The sequence below is a fragment of the Fringilla coelebs genome (assembly GCF_963513975.1).
Source record: "Fringilla coelebs genome assembly, chromosome: 2".
NCBI classification, from domain to species: domain Eukaryota; kingdom Metazoa; phylum Chordata; class Aves; order Passeriformes; family Fringillidae; genus Fringilla; species Fringilla coelebs.
In genome coordinates, this window is record NC_140029.1 from 11,221,818 (window position 1) to 11,240,084 (window position 18,267).

General features: G+C 35.3%; 1 protein-coding gene across 6 annotated transcripts in view; it reads left to right on the plus strand.

The window, feature by feature from the left end:
• DMD (dystrophin) overlaps positions 1 to 18,267 on the plus strand; it is a 972,793-nt gene that overhangs the window by 601,073 nt on the left and 353,453 nt on the right. For all 6 annotated transcript variants that reach the window (XM_084201221.1, XM_084201219.1, XM_084201223.1 and 3 more), the window contains one exon: positions 5,047 to 5,211. In XM_084201221.1, the coding sequence (XP_084057347.1) occupies positions 5,047 to 5,211 (165 nt within the window). The remainder of the gene's footprint in view (positions 1 to 5,046; positions 5,212 to 18,267) is intronic.

The window sequence follows — 18,267 nt, forward strand, 5'->3', positions numbered from 1 at the left end:
CTGAGGCCTATTTTCATGAGGTGCTAAGTGACCCTCCCAAGGGGACCATACAAAAATAACATTTTTTAAAGTCTTCACAGATATCCCACTACATACTTTTGCTCTTGTTTATTGCAGCTTATCTTGTTATGCATATCAGGATAGCTAAATTTTAATCCACTCTCTGATTCCTCAAAATAAGGTCTGTTTATAAGTGCTGTCCTCTTTGAGTTTGGTGAGGCATATAGCAAGAAAAAGCGGTGCTTTAGTATTGGAGGAAGAAACTGACATATTTTCACTGCTGTTAAAAAGACAGGATTTGGGATTTCTTTGCTCTCCACTTACCACTGAAAAAATTCTTCATATTCTTTTTTGAAAAATTACATGTTGGAGAGAGAGAGACGCATGTCATCATCTATATTCTCAAATATCTGCTTAATAACTGCATTATTATCTCTTAAGTCATTTCAGGTAAACAGGGAAAGAGGTTGATTTGTGAGAGAGAAGTGATGTTTGACATCAGGCCTCAGTCACTCGAAATATAATATGTCCAAGTCATTTCAGTGGCTTTCCTTACTTTTATTTATAATGATGCCTTACTGGTAATATAGCTCATCAAGTTAATTAATTTGCAATAGCATTTCTGACTTCTGCAAAACTATTCCTCAGTATTTGATATTTCTTACTTACTGTCTCTACCTAATTAGTTTCAGCTTTTTAATTTTGAGCGTTGTTCTTGAGTTAAAAGATTGAGCTGTAACTCTACAACCGTTATTTTAATTGATACTGCATTAATTGAACCTGCCTTCTGGATATTCATAGGAATTAAACACAATGGGCTAACAGAATATGATTTTACATCAGGTGACATACTTCATAAAAATCCTTCCTCCCTTTATACCTGTTATCATAAGAACTGAAATTCCTTTCCGTCTGCAGAGCTCTCATTCTTCCTATACTGCATGCACACAACTGTGTGTAAACTGAAAAAATAACAATCTAAAGCTCAAGTGAGAAATAGCAGTGGAAATTTGGAGCAAGGGAAATTATCAAGGAGTTCTAAACTGCCAATATGAGCATAGGTAAGGTTTTGCACCAAAGTAATCAGTTTGGGGTAGGGATAGAATCAGCATAGCACTGTGTTGTTTAGGACACTTATGGGGTAAAATCATGCAAGACTTCAGGTTCAGATGGAACAGAAGCAATCAATGCAAGTAATTTTAAAATTCATAAGGAGAAGAAATTAAAATACTTAGATGAAGACCTAGGTTTTTAAAGCATGCAATTATTCAAATTTCAGATATTCCCATGTTTTAAGAGATTTTTTGTACTGGTTTTTTGTGATTTTGTGTGTGTGTGTGTGTTTTAATGAAAAGAGCAAACTTCAGAATAAGTAAAATTTAATATGTGGGAAATGGTCTGATAGTTTCAGGTTAGAATAAAACTGAATATTGTGAAGACCTGTGTCAATTGGTAAAATTAAGCTCTTCAGCTGTTTCGCCATTTAGAGTTTAAATCTTTTCCATTATTCTGTCACTAAGCTTCCAATTAATCTTACTTAATTAGCACTTGAACTAAAGTACAAAATTTTAGATGTATCACATGCTTTGAGATTAATGATGTTTTGACACATAACATTGAAATTATATTGTCCTTTGATGTTGAACTCAGATTTGTTTTCTTTGAAAGTATAATCCATACTTTTGGTGTTTCCACTTGCAAATTTATTTCACATCTTTGGTTGCAAACCAAGGGCTATTGTCAATGTTCATCTGTTTTGAAATAAGGCAAAGTTGAAAATGTTTAATTTGTACTGAAAGGGATAACCCAGATTTTTAGAAAGATGTTCCAACTGAAGTTACTTTTATTCAATTCATGTTTTTATTTGCACCCTGTCTTCCTTGCCAGTTTGTAGCCCTGCTTCATTGGGCCTGTGTCAGTCCTAGGCAGACCCTGGGGAAAGCATTTCATGTTTGCCCTGTTTTTACTCTGCTGCTCCTTTTGCCTTATGGCCACCGTTCCTATTGGCTGCCACTCTTAGCAAAGAACTTCAGCCATCATCTGATAAAACTTAGCACTCTTTCTTAAATAGGAGGGAAAGACATAAGATACCAAAGGGAATGAAAGTAAGTAAACACTGGATCGTTACCCCAAGACAACAAGTGAATAAAAGGAGGATGGGGCCCAAAGCAAAAATATAAAAGAGAGTATTGAAGTGGGACACTAGCTGCTGCTCATTCCTCCCTGGAGGCATCCAAGAACGTTCATCCAACTCATTCAAAAAGCCCAGAAACAACAGCTGTGGGGCTGTTATAGCTCCCACCAGCACTGGAATCCCACCTCAGGGGTGCATCTCCTGGAGTTGTGAAGAGCAGGCTGGAAGGACTGTGAGTAAAACAGTAGGGAAGATTCTGGAGGGCCCCATCTCCACATGTACTCCTCTGCCACAGAAAGGGCATAAATCTGAACAGCCAGTCATCATGTCCACGTCCATTGCTCTGTGGAGGTTTTCCAATTTATGCTTCTGGTGAGCTGCAGAATTAGCTCAGGAAACAAGCTGTTCCCCAGGAGACAGTCTGCAACAGTACCTTGGCTTGATAGGCAGACTTGTAATTACCTTAAACTCATCAGGCTCTAATTTGATTAGCCAGCTTGACGGCTTTATGCCAGAGCTCACAAAAAACCCCAAACAAACCACAATGAGCTGGCAAATGAAATCCCTGATAACCAGAATCTAAGGCTCTGATTCCCACACAATAGCATGTGACACATTACTTGGATTTTGCAAAGAAATTGCCTTGTTAAACACTTACCTGTAGCCCTAACCCGAGTTGGTGAAAGTTTTTTATTTTTTTGCTGTTGTTCTTTTTATCTCTGTGGTAAAATTAGATGACACTACCATATATAATTAACTGATTCAATAGAGTTCTTTATTTTTATTAAAAATATTACAATCCTTTATTTGGGCTATAATTTTTAAGCAGGAGACAATTTGTAAGATGAGGCTGCATTTATTTAAATTCCAGTTTACCTTTCATCATAGGTGGGATAAATAAATGTTTTGAAAACAATGACTGAAGTACAGCCTGTTACCAAAACTTAATCATTCATCTTCTGCTGCTCTGGATGGACTATGCCTTAGTATATAATTGGTTCCTTCCCCCTTTCTCTTCCTCTCCTTGAAACTTCTACAAATTTTTCTTTCTCTGTCCTGTATTACACCCAAAATACTTAATTAATGTTGATTGGAAGCAGATTAATTTAAGTTTCAGATCTTCAGAAGTCAGCTTGGATTTTTATCTGCCTATGACTACCTATTTGCTTTCAGTTGTATTTCTGTGGAACTTATTTACATTAATATTAAAGCTAGTAAACATTAGAGATTAACATTCAAAAGTTGTAAGAAAGATGAAACCAATCTTGTATGAAATTAGGCCAAGGTCTGCATAAATTTTGAGTTAGCACATAAGGGAAATGAATGCATTTTTAACTGTTTTCTTTCTTTTCCGGGGCCATTCTGGAAAAGCAGATTTTTAAATTATATATTATATAGATAATAAATTTTATTAAAACATATTTTCAAATTGTATTTTAAAATATTAGGAAGATAGTAAAAGTAATTTTCTTCACGAATCAGTCTTCTTTAAACAGGATGTTAAGAGGTGTTTATAACAAACAATGGAGGCAATGTATATATGACAAACCAGCTTCTTGAATTACAAATACCCATTGCATACAGTCCTAAAAATCACATGCAGGGATTAGGTAGAGGGATTATTTTAGTACCTACAAATCAATATTCTCACACCAAATTTTCAAAGGAACGTACATGTCATGAGACAGTTGTGTGCCTTGTGTTCTCCCAGCAGCTGGTGGTTTGCTTTTAGTACCACTCATTGCTTACATGACTCTGAGTTTGGATTTATTGCCTTCTGAAAAATTTCAGGGATTGCAAGTACAGGGCACTAATACTTCTGTAGCTGGGCAATATGATACAAGTGCTACCATTAAAACTGCTTAACTTCACTGGGAATGTATTTTATATTGTGTGTCACAGAAATCTCATGTTTTGCTGCTTTTAAGAGGGTCACTTTGGTAAAAAATATGCTTTAAAAAATGAACATTAGGAAACCTTACTTTTCATGATATGGAAAACTAACCACATCTCTTGGCTGATTTTACTGTTGAACCACTATAGTTCTGTACCTGCCCATGCCCTATATTTGCTGCTTTTTTTTCTTCTTTGGAAAGTACAGATGGTTTCTCCCCTAGGGTATGTTTGCAATGTTGCCCATGGTGTAGAGTTGTGACACCTCACCTCTCTAGCTGTAGAAATCAGTCAGGGAAGGACAGCATGGAGCTTTGTGTTGGCTTATTTATTGCCAGCCTGTTCCTTCATTTACTCCAAGTGCTTCAGAGATGGATTTGAACTGTGCCATTCACTGATCCTTAATTTCTAATATTGTTGGCATAGAAGAATGTGCTTAGTTAAAAATCTGACTACTTTGAATACAAATCAGAGAACCAAGTTGCCCGATCTGAATTGATGATATATTTCTTCATTATTTTTTTTCACTGTGTGCATTTGCTTATGCATCTGTGGATCCAGTTGGCAACTCTAGACACCTTATAAGAAAACATGCTTATAAATATCTACATTTAAGATGTCAGGAAAGGTTAGCTATAATTCAAGTGATCAATTTCATGTTTTCAATTTTTTTTCCTGATTAAAAATTGAGATTTAAAACAATTACTATACTGAAATTTTATTTTTACTAAAAATACTGAAAAGCCTGATGGTAAGGTTCGAATTTTAAACATTTTATTTTAAGTTTTTGTATGTGTGTTGTGGTTTTTTGCTGGGCTTTTTTAGGACAGACCATGTTTCAACTGAATTGCAAGATACCTGCCATAATAATTTGATTGTTTGGTCTACCTTCTCTTTCTCAAGGATATAAAACTTGTATTTTAACATTTTATATAACTGTATATATGTGCAGCATTAAATTGTTTTGTAGTTTGTTTGTGTTTTTTTCACTAAAACAATGGTTTCTGGTATTTTTTCAGGTGTCCAAAGATCTTCCAGAAAAACAGAAAGAAATAGAGATTCTGCTAAAGGATTTTGTTGAACTTGATCAGCAACTAAATCAGGTGATATTGTGGGTAACACCTGTCAAGAACCAGCTAGAGCTTTACAACAAAGTGGGTCAGCCAGGAGCCTTTGATATTAAGGTAAATTTTCCTCCAATTTAAAAAAGCGTTGGAGTACTTAGTGGTCAAAAGTTCAGTTGCAACATCAGCTGTATAATGTTTATTAATGATGTAACTTTGAGGCAGAAGTCAGAAATAGTTCCCAGAAGTTCAAAACTCTGTGAGTTAAGGAAACCTTTTATTCTTTTCTGCTGAATGGTTTCTAGTGAGAGGGCTGTTTAGAACTAATGGTTCCAAGATGATATATGAGTATAACCTATTATTTTTGCCATATTATATACATGAAAAAATAGCCCCAAAATTCAATGCATCAAATTTTAATATAAAGTGAACTAAAATTCATTATATAAGTGTTGAACCATTTAAGCTATTTCATTAAAGCTATTATGACTGTATGAAAATCAGAACATTTAGGACCATAAGGCAATTCAGATACTGCAAGGAAAGATATTTACCTGCACAGATAACACTCCAGAATCAATAAAGGAGATTATCTAATAACTGTGAGAAAAATATTGGTAATCTGATCTTTGATATATATTTAAGTATTAAAAAAATGCCTGTGTATGGATTGACTGTGGCTAGAGGAATTAAGGCTGAAAAATACTGTCTAGAATCAACTGTCCTACTGGGTGTACAGTTAGATCTTTTGGCCTTGCTCTTTATATATGCATACATGGTCTTCAAATAAACTGAAGAAAATATTTAAAGTACACTATATCATCAAAATCTCTGAGGTTATAGTTTATAGTAGCTCAGCATCTTGTTCACATAGGTGAAGATTAAACAGAAGACACTGAGTTTTGTTTTGTATCAATTTGATGGCGCAATTTTCAGTGGAAAATGAAAAAAAATAGAAATATCGAAAATTTTCTTGTCTTGCAAGAAATGGATTACTACCTGCTCCTGAAGATGCATGGTTTTGCAGAGCATGTTTATTAAGTTTACTTTAACTTAGTTTCTGCTAAGGAGCTGGCTTAATGCCCAAACACTTTTTAAGCCATGCAATCACATTATATAAAACACTGAATCTCAAGTCCTGTTGCAGTCCTATAATTGACAGAATGAGTTCAGCAATAGCATTTGTTCCCTTTCTAAAGGATAAAATTAGTGTAGCTTTTTGCAAATGTCATTGTATGTACTGAATGACTGATGGAATTTTGATTCAAGAAAACCAACTCCTTATCTCGTGTAGTTTAACAAAAATTTTAGGTGATTCAAATATTTTTCTATTTTGTTCCCATATTTCTAGAATGATTCCACCATTGAATTTTATATAAAATGAAAATAGTGCTAAATTTCTACAAAATATAGGACTATAGTTTTCCATACTTATTGTGAGTGAAATGTTCTGCTTGGCTCTTTCATCTTGTGGTGATGTGACTAGAATATTTCTGGAAAATGGTTGAAAGAACAGGAAAAAAAAAGACAAAAAAAAAAAAATTAAAAATCTGTAGTCCTGAAATGGAGGGAGGAAGTCATGTGTGCCCTGAGAGGTGGGGGAGCAATGAAGAGCTCCAAAGAAACTCAAATACCCTTTCTCTCTGTGAAAGACTCCACCATATTTCTTTCACAGATAAATTTATATCACTTTCCTTCTTATCACTTTTTTTTTCCTTTATATCATTTTTTTAAAGGTTGACTAGTTTTGTAGACAGCTGTGATTATAAGGACTTTAAGGATTATAAGGACTACTACTATTATAATGACTGTAATCATATGAAGTGTATTTGCTTCTTATCTGCATGTTATCTATGTGGATTGCTTTTAAAAGCCATATATTTAACTTCTTTAAGATGTTGAATTAGGTTTATTCAGACTGTAGGTTTCTTTTGACAGAGAGAAACTTTTATATTTAAGACACTTTATTAATTATCTCTGAAGGCAGATAATATCCTCAGAACCTTTTTTTTAAGATTTAGCAGAGTAAGACCATTAATAACTACAAAACTCATGAGAATAAGAATGAGTAGATATAATTTAGGAAAGCAGACTGTTAATGACAGTGTTCAATTTTACACTCAACTTCAAATATTCAACATGCTAAGATGCTGTCTGCCCTACACTGGGTCAAACCTGCACATACATACCCTCTCAAATAATTGATAAAATGTTTATATTTATGTGAATTTTTAATTGCTATCCTAATTACAATTTAAATTTATTTTAATTGCTATGGCTAATGTGTACCTTTAAAAAATTAAGGGTGTGTATCCTACCTATGCAAAGGATGTGTCTTTTGCTCTGGAATTCCCAGATGCTGTATAAATATTCAACATTTATTCTACAAGCATTTTAATGCCTTCACCAATATCCAAAGAACACTGAAGTATCTCCTATAGGATTTTATAACTCCTTTCCTCAGAAACAGGAGTGACAGTTATGATCACCTAGTAGAATGAAAAACCTAGTCATAATATTTTTAGAAAAGAGACTAGATACAAAATTTTACAAATAATCTTTTTGGACATTCTAAAAGCTTGGAAGCTATGAAGCGGAAGTTTAAAACTGGGCATCACACTTGTAAATATAGCACTGGAGTGAAAAAGACCAGGTTTATGTAAGTCCTCAGGAAAACCAGACTATTTTAATTATAGGATTTGATGTAATGGCTTGCAAATTTTAATTTTAATTTCATTTGAGACATTGTCTTTTATGAAATTTCTGTCAATGTTCTTCATACTCTTACTAAGCCTTCAAGGTAAAGTTGTCCTTTCTCCTCAGCCATTAAATCCTCTCCCAATTCTTTTATTTTCTAGGTTGTTTTTTCAGAAAAATACTTCCAAAATTAGCATGAGTACGTATAAACTTTAAGTATTGTATGGTTAATAATTTCTAAAAGACACAAAATATTGAGTGTTGGAAATTTTCAGACCTCAGAAGCAGGTTGAAATAAATTATAAGAACATGTGGGGTTGGATAGGTAGAAGAGAAAGAGAACGTGGATATGTGTTTATTTAAAATGCATTTCTGGTGTGTCTTAAAGCCTGTTAGCAATATTATGTTGAAGTAAGGTGCCTATTTTAAAGCAAGTTTCTTGCATTTTTACTTATATTTAGCAAATTTCAATTACAGAAACTTGTGGTAGCTGAAATTCAAAATTGATACAAAAGTGAGTCTAAAATACCAATTATCAATATTCTGGTAGAATTTTCCAAAATACAGTGATTTCTTTCTCTCAAAACCATATCAACCTTTGCTTCTGACATGCAACTATAATCTGATAACTATCATTGCCTTTTCTTCCTTAAATCAAGGGGTATAATAAATGCAGGTCCTTATCAGATAATCTGATTTAACCTTTTTAATAATGTTGATCTATATAATATATGCATAATAAGTACATAAAGGAGAATATCTGGGAATTTCACTTTCACAACTCACACTGATAACTTTTAATTTCTCTTAATTAATACCAGTATAAAAGTTCATCGCTTTTTTCCACCTGCGAAAATCAGCTCTTTAAAAGAGATGATAAATCCTTTAAATTTACTTAGAAGAAAAGTTAAATAAAATCTCCAGCACTGTTAACCTTTAATGGTAGCACAAAAGTAATTCTATAAGAGTAAAAAAGGTGCAACCAAAAGCAAAATTATTACATGTTGTTAGAGAGAACTCGACAAAGACTTTGAAGACACAATAAACAATTGGGCTTGGCGACAGGTTGAGCAATTTAAATCCTTCCTATAGCTCTTAAAAATACCTCTCTGTTAGTAATTATGAAGTTCCCAAGACCATTTGGTGGCCTAGAGGTTTACTGGTGCAGCACAGCTTGCATCCTTTCAGCAATAATCCCCACTCCCCCAAGAACGCAGTTGCATCCAAAGTTCCTGTTGCTGCATGTGTGGCTGGTGCTAATCCCCGACCATGCCTGGGCATTGCCTCAGACTTTGCAGTTTGTCCCATGCTGGAAGCAAAGCTCACAATTTAATGGTGTGGGTAGTTATGCTGAATAACTTGAGCATATGCCCTCTCCCTTTTTAGTTCATTATTTCTGTCACCACATAAAATACCAGGGAAGGATGAAAATTAGTTATACGAAAATAAGAGTTGTTAAAATAAAATTATTGAGATGCCTCTACCCAAATTAAGGTGCAAACAGGATCATATGCTGAAGTCAAAAATGCAGATTTTATTTAACTGTAAAATGTGAGGTAGAGAGATAGAATGAAATAGAAAAGAGAGGGGAGGGAGAAAGTGAGCAAGAGGAAGAGACAGAGATGGGTTGAGCAGAAGATAGCACCACCCATGGAACATGGGTGTGCTGTTGGTCTTCCTTCACCATGAGCATCTCAATGGAACTTGGGGGCTCCAAGTTCATTTAAAGCTTTTCACTGTTTAAAGACTCTTGCAACCAAAGGAATTAATGTTCATTGGCTAAATAGTTCATGGTTCCAGATGCTTAATACCTGTTGCTTCCAACACTTGAATGCCAAGTTTAGTAAAAAACATACATAGAGAGGCTCTTTCCTACTTCACAGTGATGCAATTAGAAAACAGAATAATAAATGCAGACATAAAGAGATTGGACAAGTCCAGCATGTTCCTTGGTCAGCCATGTGAAATAAGACCTTGTGGTGAGCAAGGTACATGCCAGGTGACTTTGTAGTCTTACAATCCCTGGAATGTTCTGTCATTTGAGGTTTTGGGCAACATCTTAGCTTCTAAAGTATGTACAAATGTCAGTTTTAAAAACAGTAAAAAATGTTAAGAAAAATGTGAACATTATGAAATTGTAGAAACAAACTCTTTAGATATTCAGTCCCAGAAAGCACAATGTACTTTGCAACAGCATTTACTATAAAATATATCTCCTGCTGATTTTTTTTTCCTTTCAGCTCATTCTGCTAACATAACTCTACACTTACCTCAAAGAATTACAATATGGCTCAGTAAACTCTAATATATTTTATGCCATTATGATTTGTCTTCATAATTTTCTTGGCCACAATTTAGAGGCTGTAGTGCCACAATTAGGACCCACACCCTCGTTTAGATAATTTTTAGCAGTGGTGTCAAAAATCACACTTGAGCTTTAATAACTCATTTCTCAATACGTAAGAAATGTATGTATCAAGAGTAGAGAAAGGAATCTTCATTTTTAAGAGGCACACAGCCTCTGTACCAGTGTTTGCTTCGCTCATTATTTTAATCCTTAATTAGAGTTTTCTTCCATAAACTGTCAAATATAATATTTTTTAATTTAAGAAACTATCCAAATAAATCAACATTGAAATGCATATTTTCAGGCTACAAATGTAAAGTATTAGGATAAGTCTTTGTTCTTTGTGTTGAATATATTTTTTACCACACTCACATGATCATTTCCAATAATAGCATATTATGTAGCCAACGCCTGTGAAGTTGTCATGATCCATCCTTACGAATGGGTTTCATGATGGTTCATGATCTCAGAGTGCAAAAAGAACCGACACGGTACAAGGGGGTTTGCAGTGATAATCAAAACAAATGCACCTTTATTGAAATAACCACAGCAAAAATGCATTGGGGAAGGATTGGGGGAAAAGGGAAAGATAAGGAAAAAAGGGAGGAAGAGGAAAAGGAAAAGGTCATATAGCTACCAAACGTGGGAATGGCAAAGGTCCTTCGGTGTCCAGCTGATGAGGTTCACCAGTTCACGTCCAGGGAGATCTCAGAGATGCAGTTCATCTGGATTCCAATTATACACTTTTTCAATGGGGGGAGGGAATGATTTTGAAGCTGAATCTATTGTATTGGGGGAAAAAATGGTATTTAGAAGAAGGGTACACACAGTCCATATCTCAGTGGGCGAGAGCCATTGTTTTCGTGGTTGGTTGCTCGCACCTGCAACATCCATCTCGCTTTGGTCAGCTCGCCTCCCTCCACGCACCTCCCCCGGGCTGGAGGCTTCAGTCCCAGTCCTTGGAAAGTGTGGGAGGGGCCTTTTCACATAGGGATTTCATGTCTTGGCTTTTTCTCTGGTGAAGTGGCTTCCTACATCTCAGTTTGTCTGTCACGCTGGGTGCAAACGAACGGAAGGGGTCTTCTTCGAGGGACCACTCCTAAAACTCAGGAGAAGTCCAGCCCGGCCAAGAAATGGGGAAGGAAAAATCCCAGAGCTATTGTTACAAAAAGGTCAGAATGTCCTTTTTCTTCTCCTGGAGCGCAGTGTGGCATGCAGCAAAATACACACACCTGTAGCCGTCCTCTCAGGTGATCAAGCTCTTCTGGCTTACGAAGCCAGAGATCTATGGACAGGGGGGAATCTTTTCTTCAGTGGTCCCTCAATGACAGTTGTGAGGCAAATTGAGGGATATTTCGGACAGACTCTTACAGAAATACTGATGTATATGCATGGGTAAAGCATGAAATCTACATCTATAAGAGAGTCTTGACTCCTCTGCTACTTGTGAGCTCTGGAACACTTCCAGGTTTGCAGTGTACCAGCTTCTCATGCATGTAGAATACATTTCATATTGTGTCTTTTATAACTCTGGTTTCCCAAGCTTGACAGAATGACTCTGTCTGGGTTTGTTCTTTGACCTGGGTTTACCCTCATTCTGATAGCTATTTTGCATGATTTAGTATTCATACTTCATAAACTTAGATGTATCATCATGAATTTCCAATTTTACAAAAAGGTGCCAAGGAAATAGTACAACAGTTGTTTGCATTACAGCATGGAAAAATATTGGAGTAGTTAACAGAACAGCTCTGTTTACAATACAGCTTCTGCCAGCATTGGTGTCTAAGCTGTGGATGTCACAGCCACAGTCAGTGGATGCAGCCACGGCAGGAGAACCTTTCACCAATGGCATGTTGATGCTCAGCTCTTACTCTGTCATTGTTTTTTACATGCTGGTACTTTTTTTTCAATCAGTAACTTCTCTCAATACTATTGACTATGTAACGCCTTGATTTTCCTGGCCCTGCTTTCAATTTATAATGATCAACTTTATTTTTCTTAGCTATTTTTCTTCCTCTGTCAGCAAAAAATCCACAGCTAAAGATGTGCATTTGCTAACTCCTGCGCATTCAAATACCATGGTTTTGCTGGTTGTATTTCCACAATCTTTATTCATATGAGTAAACTTGAGTCATGGGAAGTGATGGCTACTTTTCAACTGTTAATGAAACCATATCCCCTCATTGTAAAGCTGAAGCCCTGCAGGATAACATGGGTGATATGAAATACTGTCTGTCAGTGAAGGGATTTTGACATGAGGAAGTTTTATTTAGCATTTTCACATCTGTCTGCTACCTGACTCTAACAGCACTATCTCAAATTTTTTCTTGCTTCTTGGGCTCTCTAAGAGTAGCCTTGCTTCTTTCAAGTCTGTGGCAATTTCATAGTATTTTGATATAAATTTCCCAGGGTACTTTGGCAGCATTTTGGCCTAGAAATGTGTAGGATATCCATCAAACAGCAGGAGATAGTAGATTTAACAGCAGAGAAAGCTGTGTAGCAATTACTGAAGTGTGGACATCTACAAACTTCTAATAAGATGGTTTCTACCTTCCCTTTTAACCTAGACATCACTGACAAACATTTTACCAGGGTTTTTTTTTGTTTTGTTTTTCCCCAAAAATGCTAATATTAAAGAGAGCCCCTAAAACAAGCCCACAAATATTGCTGGGCTATTAAGATATTGTATGAAACATTTTTACAGAAACAGTTACAACTCCTCCATGCAGTATGGCAACCCTGCATCTGACTTTGAACAGTCAACAATTTGTTGTCTCTGAGGTATGTATAGCACTAGTATAGTTGGTTCAGTGAAAGGTCAGAAGATACTACTCTGGTCATCCAGTCAGACCTGCTTTATAAAGTCATCCTTTCAATTTTCTGGCTTATTTTCTGCTTGAACTGCAACACACCTCTCTCAAAAATAATAATTAAAAAATCCCAGATGAAATCAAACCAACCAAGAGTGTTTCTAATTTCCACATATGAACAGTCATCCACATCTCCTGCTAAATTACTTCAATGGTTGAGTTAAAAACCTGCACATTTTTCCGCAGCTGAGTTTATTTAACTCCATCTTTCTGTCACTGCTTTGTTTGCCAAACTAGAGAGAGGTCCAACACTGTATTAATAGACAGTAATTACTAAACCCTGTTTGTTCACCATCAGTACTGTTGTTCTAATTCAGACAAGAAAGAAAATATGGAGTATCTAATTAGTATTAGTTCAAAAAACAATTATTGTAGTGGTCAAAGCAAGTATTTTTTGGTCCTGATAATAATGTGGTTGTCTTTAATCACAAGATTTTTTTGGCAATATCAGATAATCAAAATCTAAGTAGGTGGCAAATGTTGCTATAATGGAAGTTATAGTCACTTCTTCATTGTCTCTTTAATGGAACATTTAAGGGCATACTTGAGCACTTTGCATCTGTTTATTCTGATCCAGTCATCCAGATTTAATATACTTAAACCTTTTAGGGATACGTTATTCTGAACATGTGGATATAAACCTATACTTTACACTTTGAAACAGCTTTGCCTGCAGCATCAACAATCTGTGGAGCTCCAAAGTTATGGCTCAAGGAAGTTGTGCAAATACTGACCTTTATATCATCTTACTGGCTGTTCTGTTGAGATTTGTTTACTCCAGTTACAAGAAAAAAAGGGGGATCTTGGAAGTGATGGTGCTCTAGTTGACAGCATAAGAAAATACCATCAGAAAATCCAACTAACTTTTTGTCTTGATTTATCCCAGTTTTCTTTTCCTCTAAATATTTATTTCCTGATAGTCCTGTTCAATCCCAATTCTGCATATGACAGGACGCCTAGCCATTGAAAGTTTTGATTAGAGATTGCCAGATGTCTTGCTTATAGGAAGGATCCTAGAAAGTTTCAAAGCATGGTTAAATTCATGCTGTATTTTGAAGAGCAGAGTGCGAATAATAGTGTTTTCTGAAGTATATAAAAAACAAAATGACTGGATAAGACATACCAGAAGTAAAGCTTTCTTATTACAACCTGCTGCAACTGTGACTAAGATAAAATTAACATTTTGCAATCTGTTACAGTCAGATTGCACTTTTTAAATGTAGTCCATGTAACATTTGTGGTGTGCTAAGACTTTGAAAAATACTTTAAATGGGAGTTAAAGACTTTTTTACAGCCAAAAAAAATTTAAATTCTTTCTAATATGTATATAGCAAAGCTGCTTTATTGTGTTGTGATGTAGTCAACAAAATACTATTAGCCAAAAACAATTTTAGAAACCCAAATATGTAAAGAATTAAAAGTATGTTGTCTAGTAAGCCAAGAAAAGCTTACAAATTGGCTAATGCTAATTTTAGTTGCTCATAAATTTTAGCTATTACTGTGGATTATTTACTTTGTTATTTGGTGTTTGAAATCTATGGGTCAGTATTTTTACAAAGTCAAACAGTCAAAGTCTTCTGAAAAATTTTAACTCACAGATTTCTTCAACTCTGTTCAATTACCACTATAAAACTTATTTTCTTTTGCTCCCTGGTTGTGCAGTCCAGAAACACCTTAGTTAGCGTAGAAAGTATTTAGAACCTCTATATTTTATTACTGATAGCAACCTTCATTTAATAACATTTTCAATTTTTTTTTTCCATCTGAAACATTCTAAGTTTCTGAGGCAGTGAGATTTTATTTACTGAATTCCTACTTCAAATACAAATTTTTGAAAGAACAAAAATGCTTCAGAAGAAAATGAACAGTAATATTTTAGTGCTTAAAGGAGCCCTGGAACATTCTCTGAACTTGCCGAGGATTTGTGTACTTTAATTATGAGGTTTGACTAGTGTAGTCCAGAAAACAAAGATGAAATCTATATTCTATACATTCTATATTTTAAATGCCATTTCACCTTCTTAGTTATCTACTATATTCTTAAAATCAGTACTTTTATATTGTAGAAATAATCCTAAATTAGTGAAAAAAGTCCATTAACTAGTTGGGGTCAAAGTGTACATTAAACAGAGGCTTTTTTTTCTTTTCCTTTTTTTTGGTCAGTGGCAGCAAAGGTACAAAGTACGTGCAAAACTTCTTATAAGGAAAATAAAATACAGATATTTACCCAGCCTTATTCCATATTCCTCTCTGTCTGGTTGAACAAGCTGCACAGTGTAGTAAAGACACTCATCAAGTAAACAGTGTTTAGATTTTCTTTTGCATTTCTGGACTTTATTTTAATAAGTTGCATATTACCATTGTGTACATTTACATGGGTCCATTTACATTTAGTAATTTCACAAATTCTTTGCCACTTCAATGATTTACTCTTTTTAGGACCAAATGGCCTGGGATGCTCAGCTTGATTCCAGTTCCCCTGCTGTTAAAAGAGGAACTGAAGCTGTGCTATTCCATCCTGAGGAGACAACCCCATCCTTCATGTTCTACAAATGTCTGCAGCTGGTGCTCCTTTCCTCTGCAGGAGAGCTCAGGATGTGTGGGATGGAAGGAAGGGTATGTGGGGACAGGGCACAGAGAAGGAGGTGGTAGTGCCTGCTCCTGCTCCTCCTCCTCCTACCTGCTGAAAGCCTTGGGAATCCTCATCCCTCCTTCTAAGCATAGGAAAAGGTTAAAGCCACGCTTTCTGGGAATTCTTTCTCATCTTCAGCACTGCCAATTTCCTTTGGAAAAGAGTTTGCCAGGATGATTGTGACAGATTTAAGTTATTATAGATGTTGAGGACATGGAAAAGATGGACAGAAATGCAAGTTCCATTTAAGGAATGGATGGAGAAATGACACTTCTGGATAGGAAGTGAGTTGGCAGAATGCAGAAATTCATGTTTCTACTGCTAGCTCACTGAAAACCCTGCTGACCCTTTCAAGTCATTTTCTCCAGACAATATTACAAACCACTTTATATTTTCCAGCCACCTTTGACTCCAAATCCTCTTGCAATCTCAATGGTCCTTTCTCCCTGCTCACTCAGTTTCTCAATCTTTTCCCTTCACTCCCTCCTTACCTCTGGGTCATCACTCACTCCTCTTGTGCTCCTCTACACTTGAGTCCTTTTCCAAGGCATATACAGCCTTGATTTTTGCTTGTACTGCTTCAAACTCTTTCTGAGTGTAGAATATCTGTTTACTTTCTGTGGTGGTCACTTGTCATATCTTTTAAATAGCAAAAAGAGTTTATTTTATTTTCAGATAAAAACTGACCATCCTTAACAAAAAGTGAATAACTATTTTTAAAAACTAACATGTATTTGGATTTTGTCCTTGATAACTTTGAATGACAATAAGAAGGCTGTCAACTCATGTCAATCACTTCATTATATACTTGACAACCTTAAGTTAGAACAGAAGAGAAGAGCAAGGCTGAGGAGTAGCAAACCTAATTCTAGGTAAATAAAAGAAAATTACTCCACAGGAGAGAATGAAAATGCCAAATGGACATTGCTGTATTTTTCGTCCATCAGCCATCATTTGTCAGTTTTGTCTTGACAATCTAGGCCCAGATAAGTCAGATTTTTACACTTTACTGATTCTTTTACCTTTCATTTTTCTAACATACTTTTAAAGGAATAGTTTTAAATACAATAAAAGATAGTGTAGTTTGTCTATAAAAGCACATTAGGAATATGTATCTCACAGATCTGTCTCATATTCTGGCATTAACACCTGATGTGGCAAAAGGCTGAACTGGGAAAACTTCTAATGATGAAATTTAAAATACCTATATCTTGATATTCTGTGCCTAAATCAGTTATGGCTCTTCCTTGAAATTTTCTTATGGGACTTCAAGTAGCAACCCAATCCATGTTTTGCTTGTGAGCTTTGAGCCTTTAAAAGTGTGTCCAAATCTCTTCTGAAGAAAGCTAATCCAATTGCTAGAATATTAAACAATATTAGCTGCAGGTGGCTTGTGAAAATATGACAAAACTTTCCCAATGAGCAATCCTTTAAATTTAATTTATAACAGACTTTGCAGCCATAAGGAAGGATTGCAAACACTGTGTCCCGGCATCTCAGGAAGTGAAAGATTTTTGAAAGGTGATCAAATATTTGATGTGTAGTAGTATATTTTTATTGGAAATAATGGATAATAAATCAAGATGTGATTTCATTGTTGAAAGCAAAAGCTTTTTATAAGTGCAGGTGAGTTGGTGAAGTTAATGAGCTAATACCTCAGCTTTGGCTTTGGGCTTCTTCCTTGTACTACTGATAACAGCTCAGGTACTATTCAACGGGTTCTTAATATAAGCAAACAAATAAATACAAAAGCGAACTTAGAGAACCGACAGGGCAGTTTGCCAAGGCTCTAGTGAAGTTAATACCAAAACTCTAGCTTGCTTCAGTGTAGTTATATTTTCTAAGATAGGAAATTTCCTCTCCTATTCAAGAAAACAGTTTTCTAATATTGTCACTATCTATTTCATATGTTCTATTCTTAACAGAAAACATTCTATCTCTTCAAAACACAGTTCTTGAAAGGCCTTGGATATATTCTTGATAATAGCATATTATTTATGAAACAGTAGCTCTTCTATTGTAAGATTTTTTTTTTTCTCTATTGATCACAAGCAATTTAAAATATTGGAAGCTGGAGAGGAGCTCATTCAAATGAACACTGACAGCTGCACAAGGTCCTATTAGCTTTGGTTTCATTTGCTTTGAATTGATTGCTATGTAATAAATATTAGAAACAGGCAATGTATGTCTTCACAGTTTTTTGTACATTGGAAATGATACAAAGTTTTTGTACCTGATATTTGAATGTTTGATTTGGCTGATATTATTTTGGACGATATTTGAGCAAAAATTGGTTTATTTTTTACTTGCTGATTTAAGTTAAAATAAAAATTTATGCCTAAAGTAACCTTAGTTCTTTCTCACACTAAAGTTAGTGATAATGTGGAAATCACTCAATCCTGTTGCAGATTTTGTGCTAAACTTCCAAGTCAAGGCAGCTTTGACATTGAGTATAGTGCTGTAAAGCTTAACTCTTGTGATATGCTCTTGTTAAGAGAGTCAGTGCTTTTCAGTGGAAAAATTTTGCATTTAAAGATGCTTGGCAGGGCAGGTGGGAATACTTTCTAAACAGTTTTTGTGGGTTAATGATGACAGGCAGCTCAGCCCCACACAGCTGCTTGCTCACC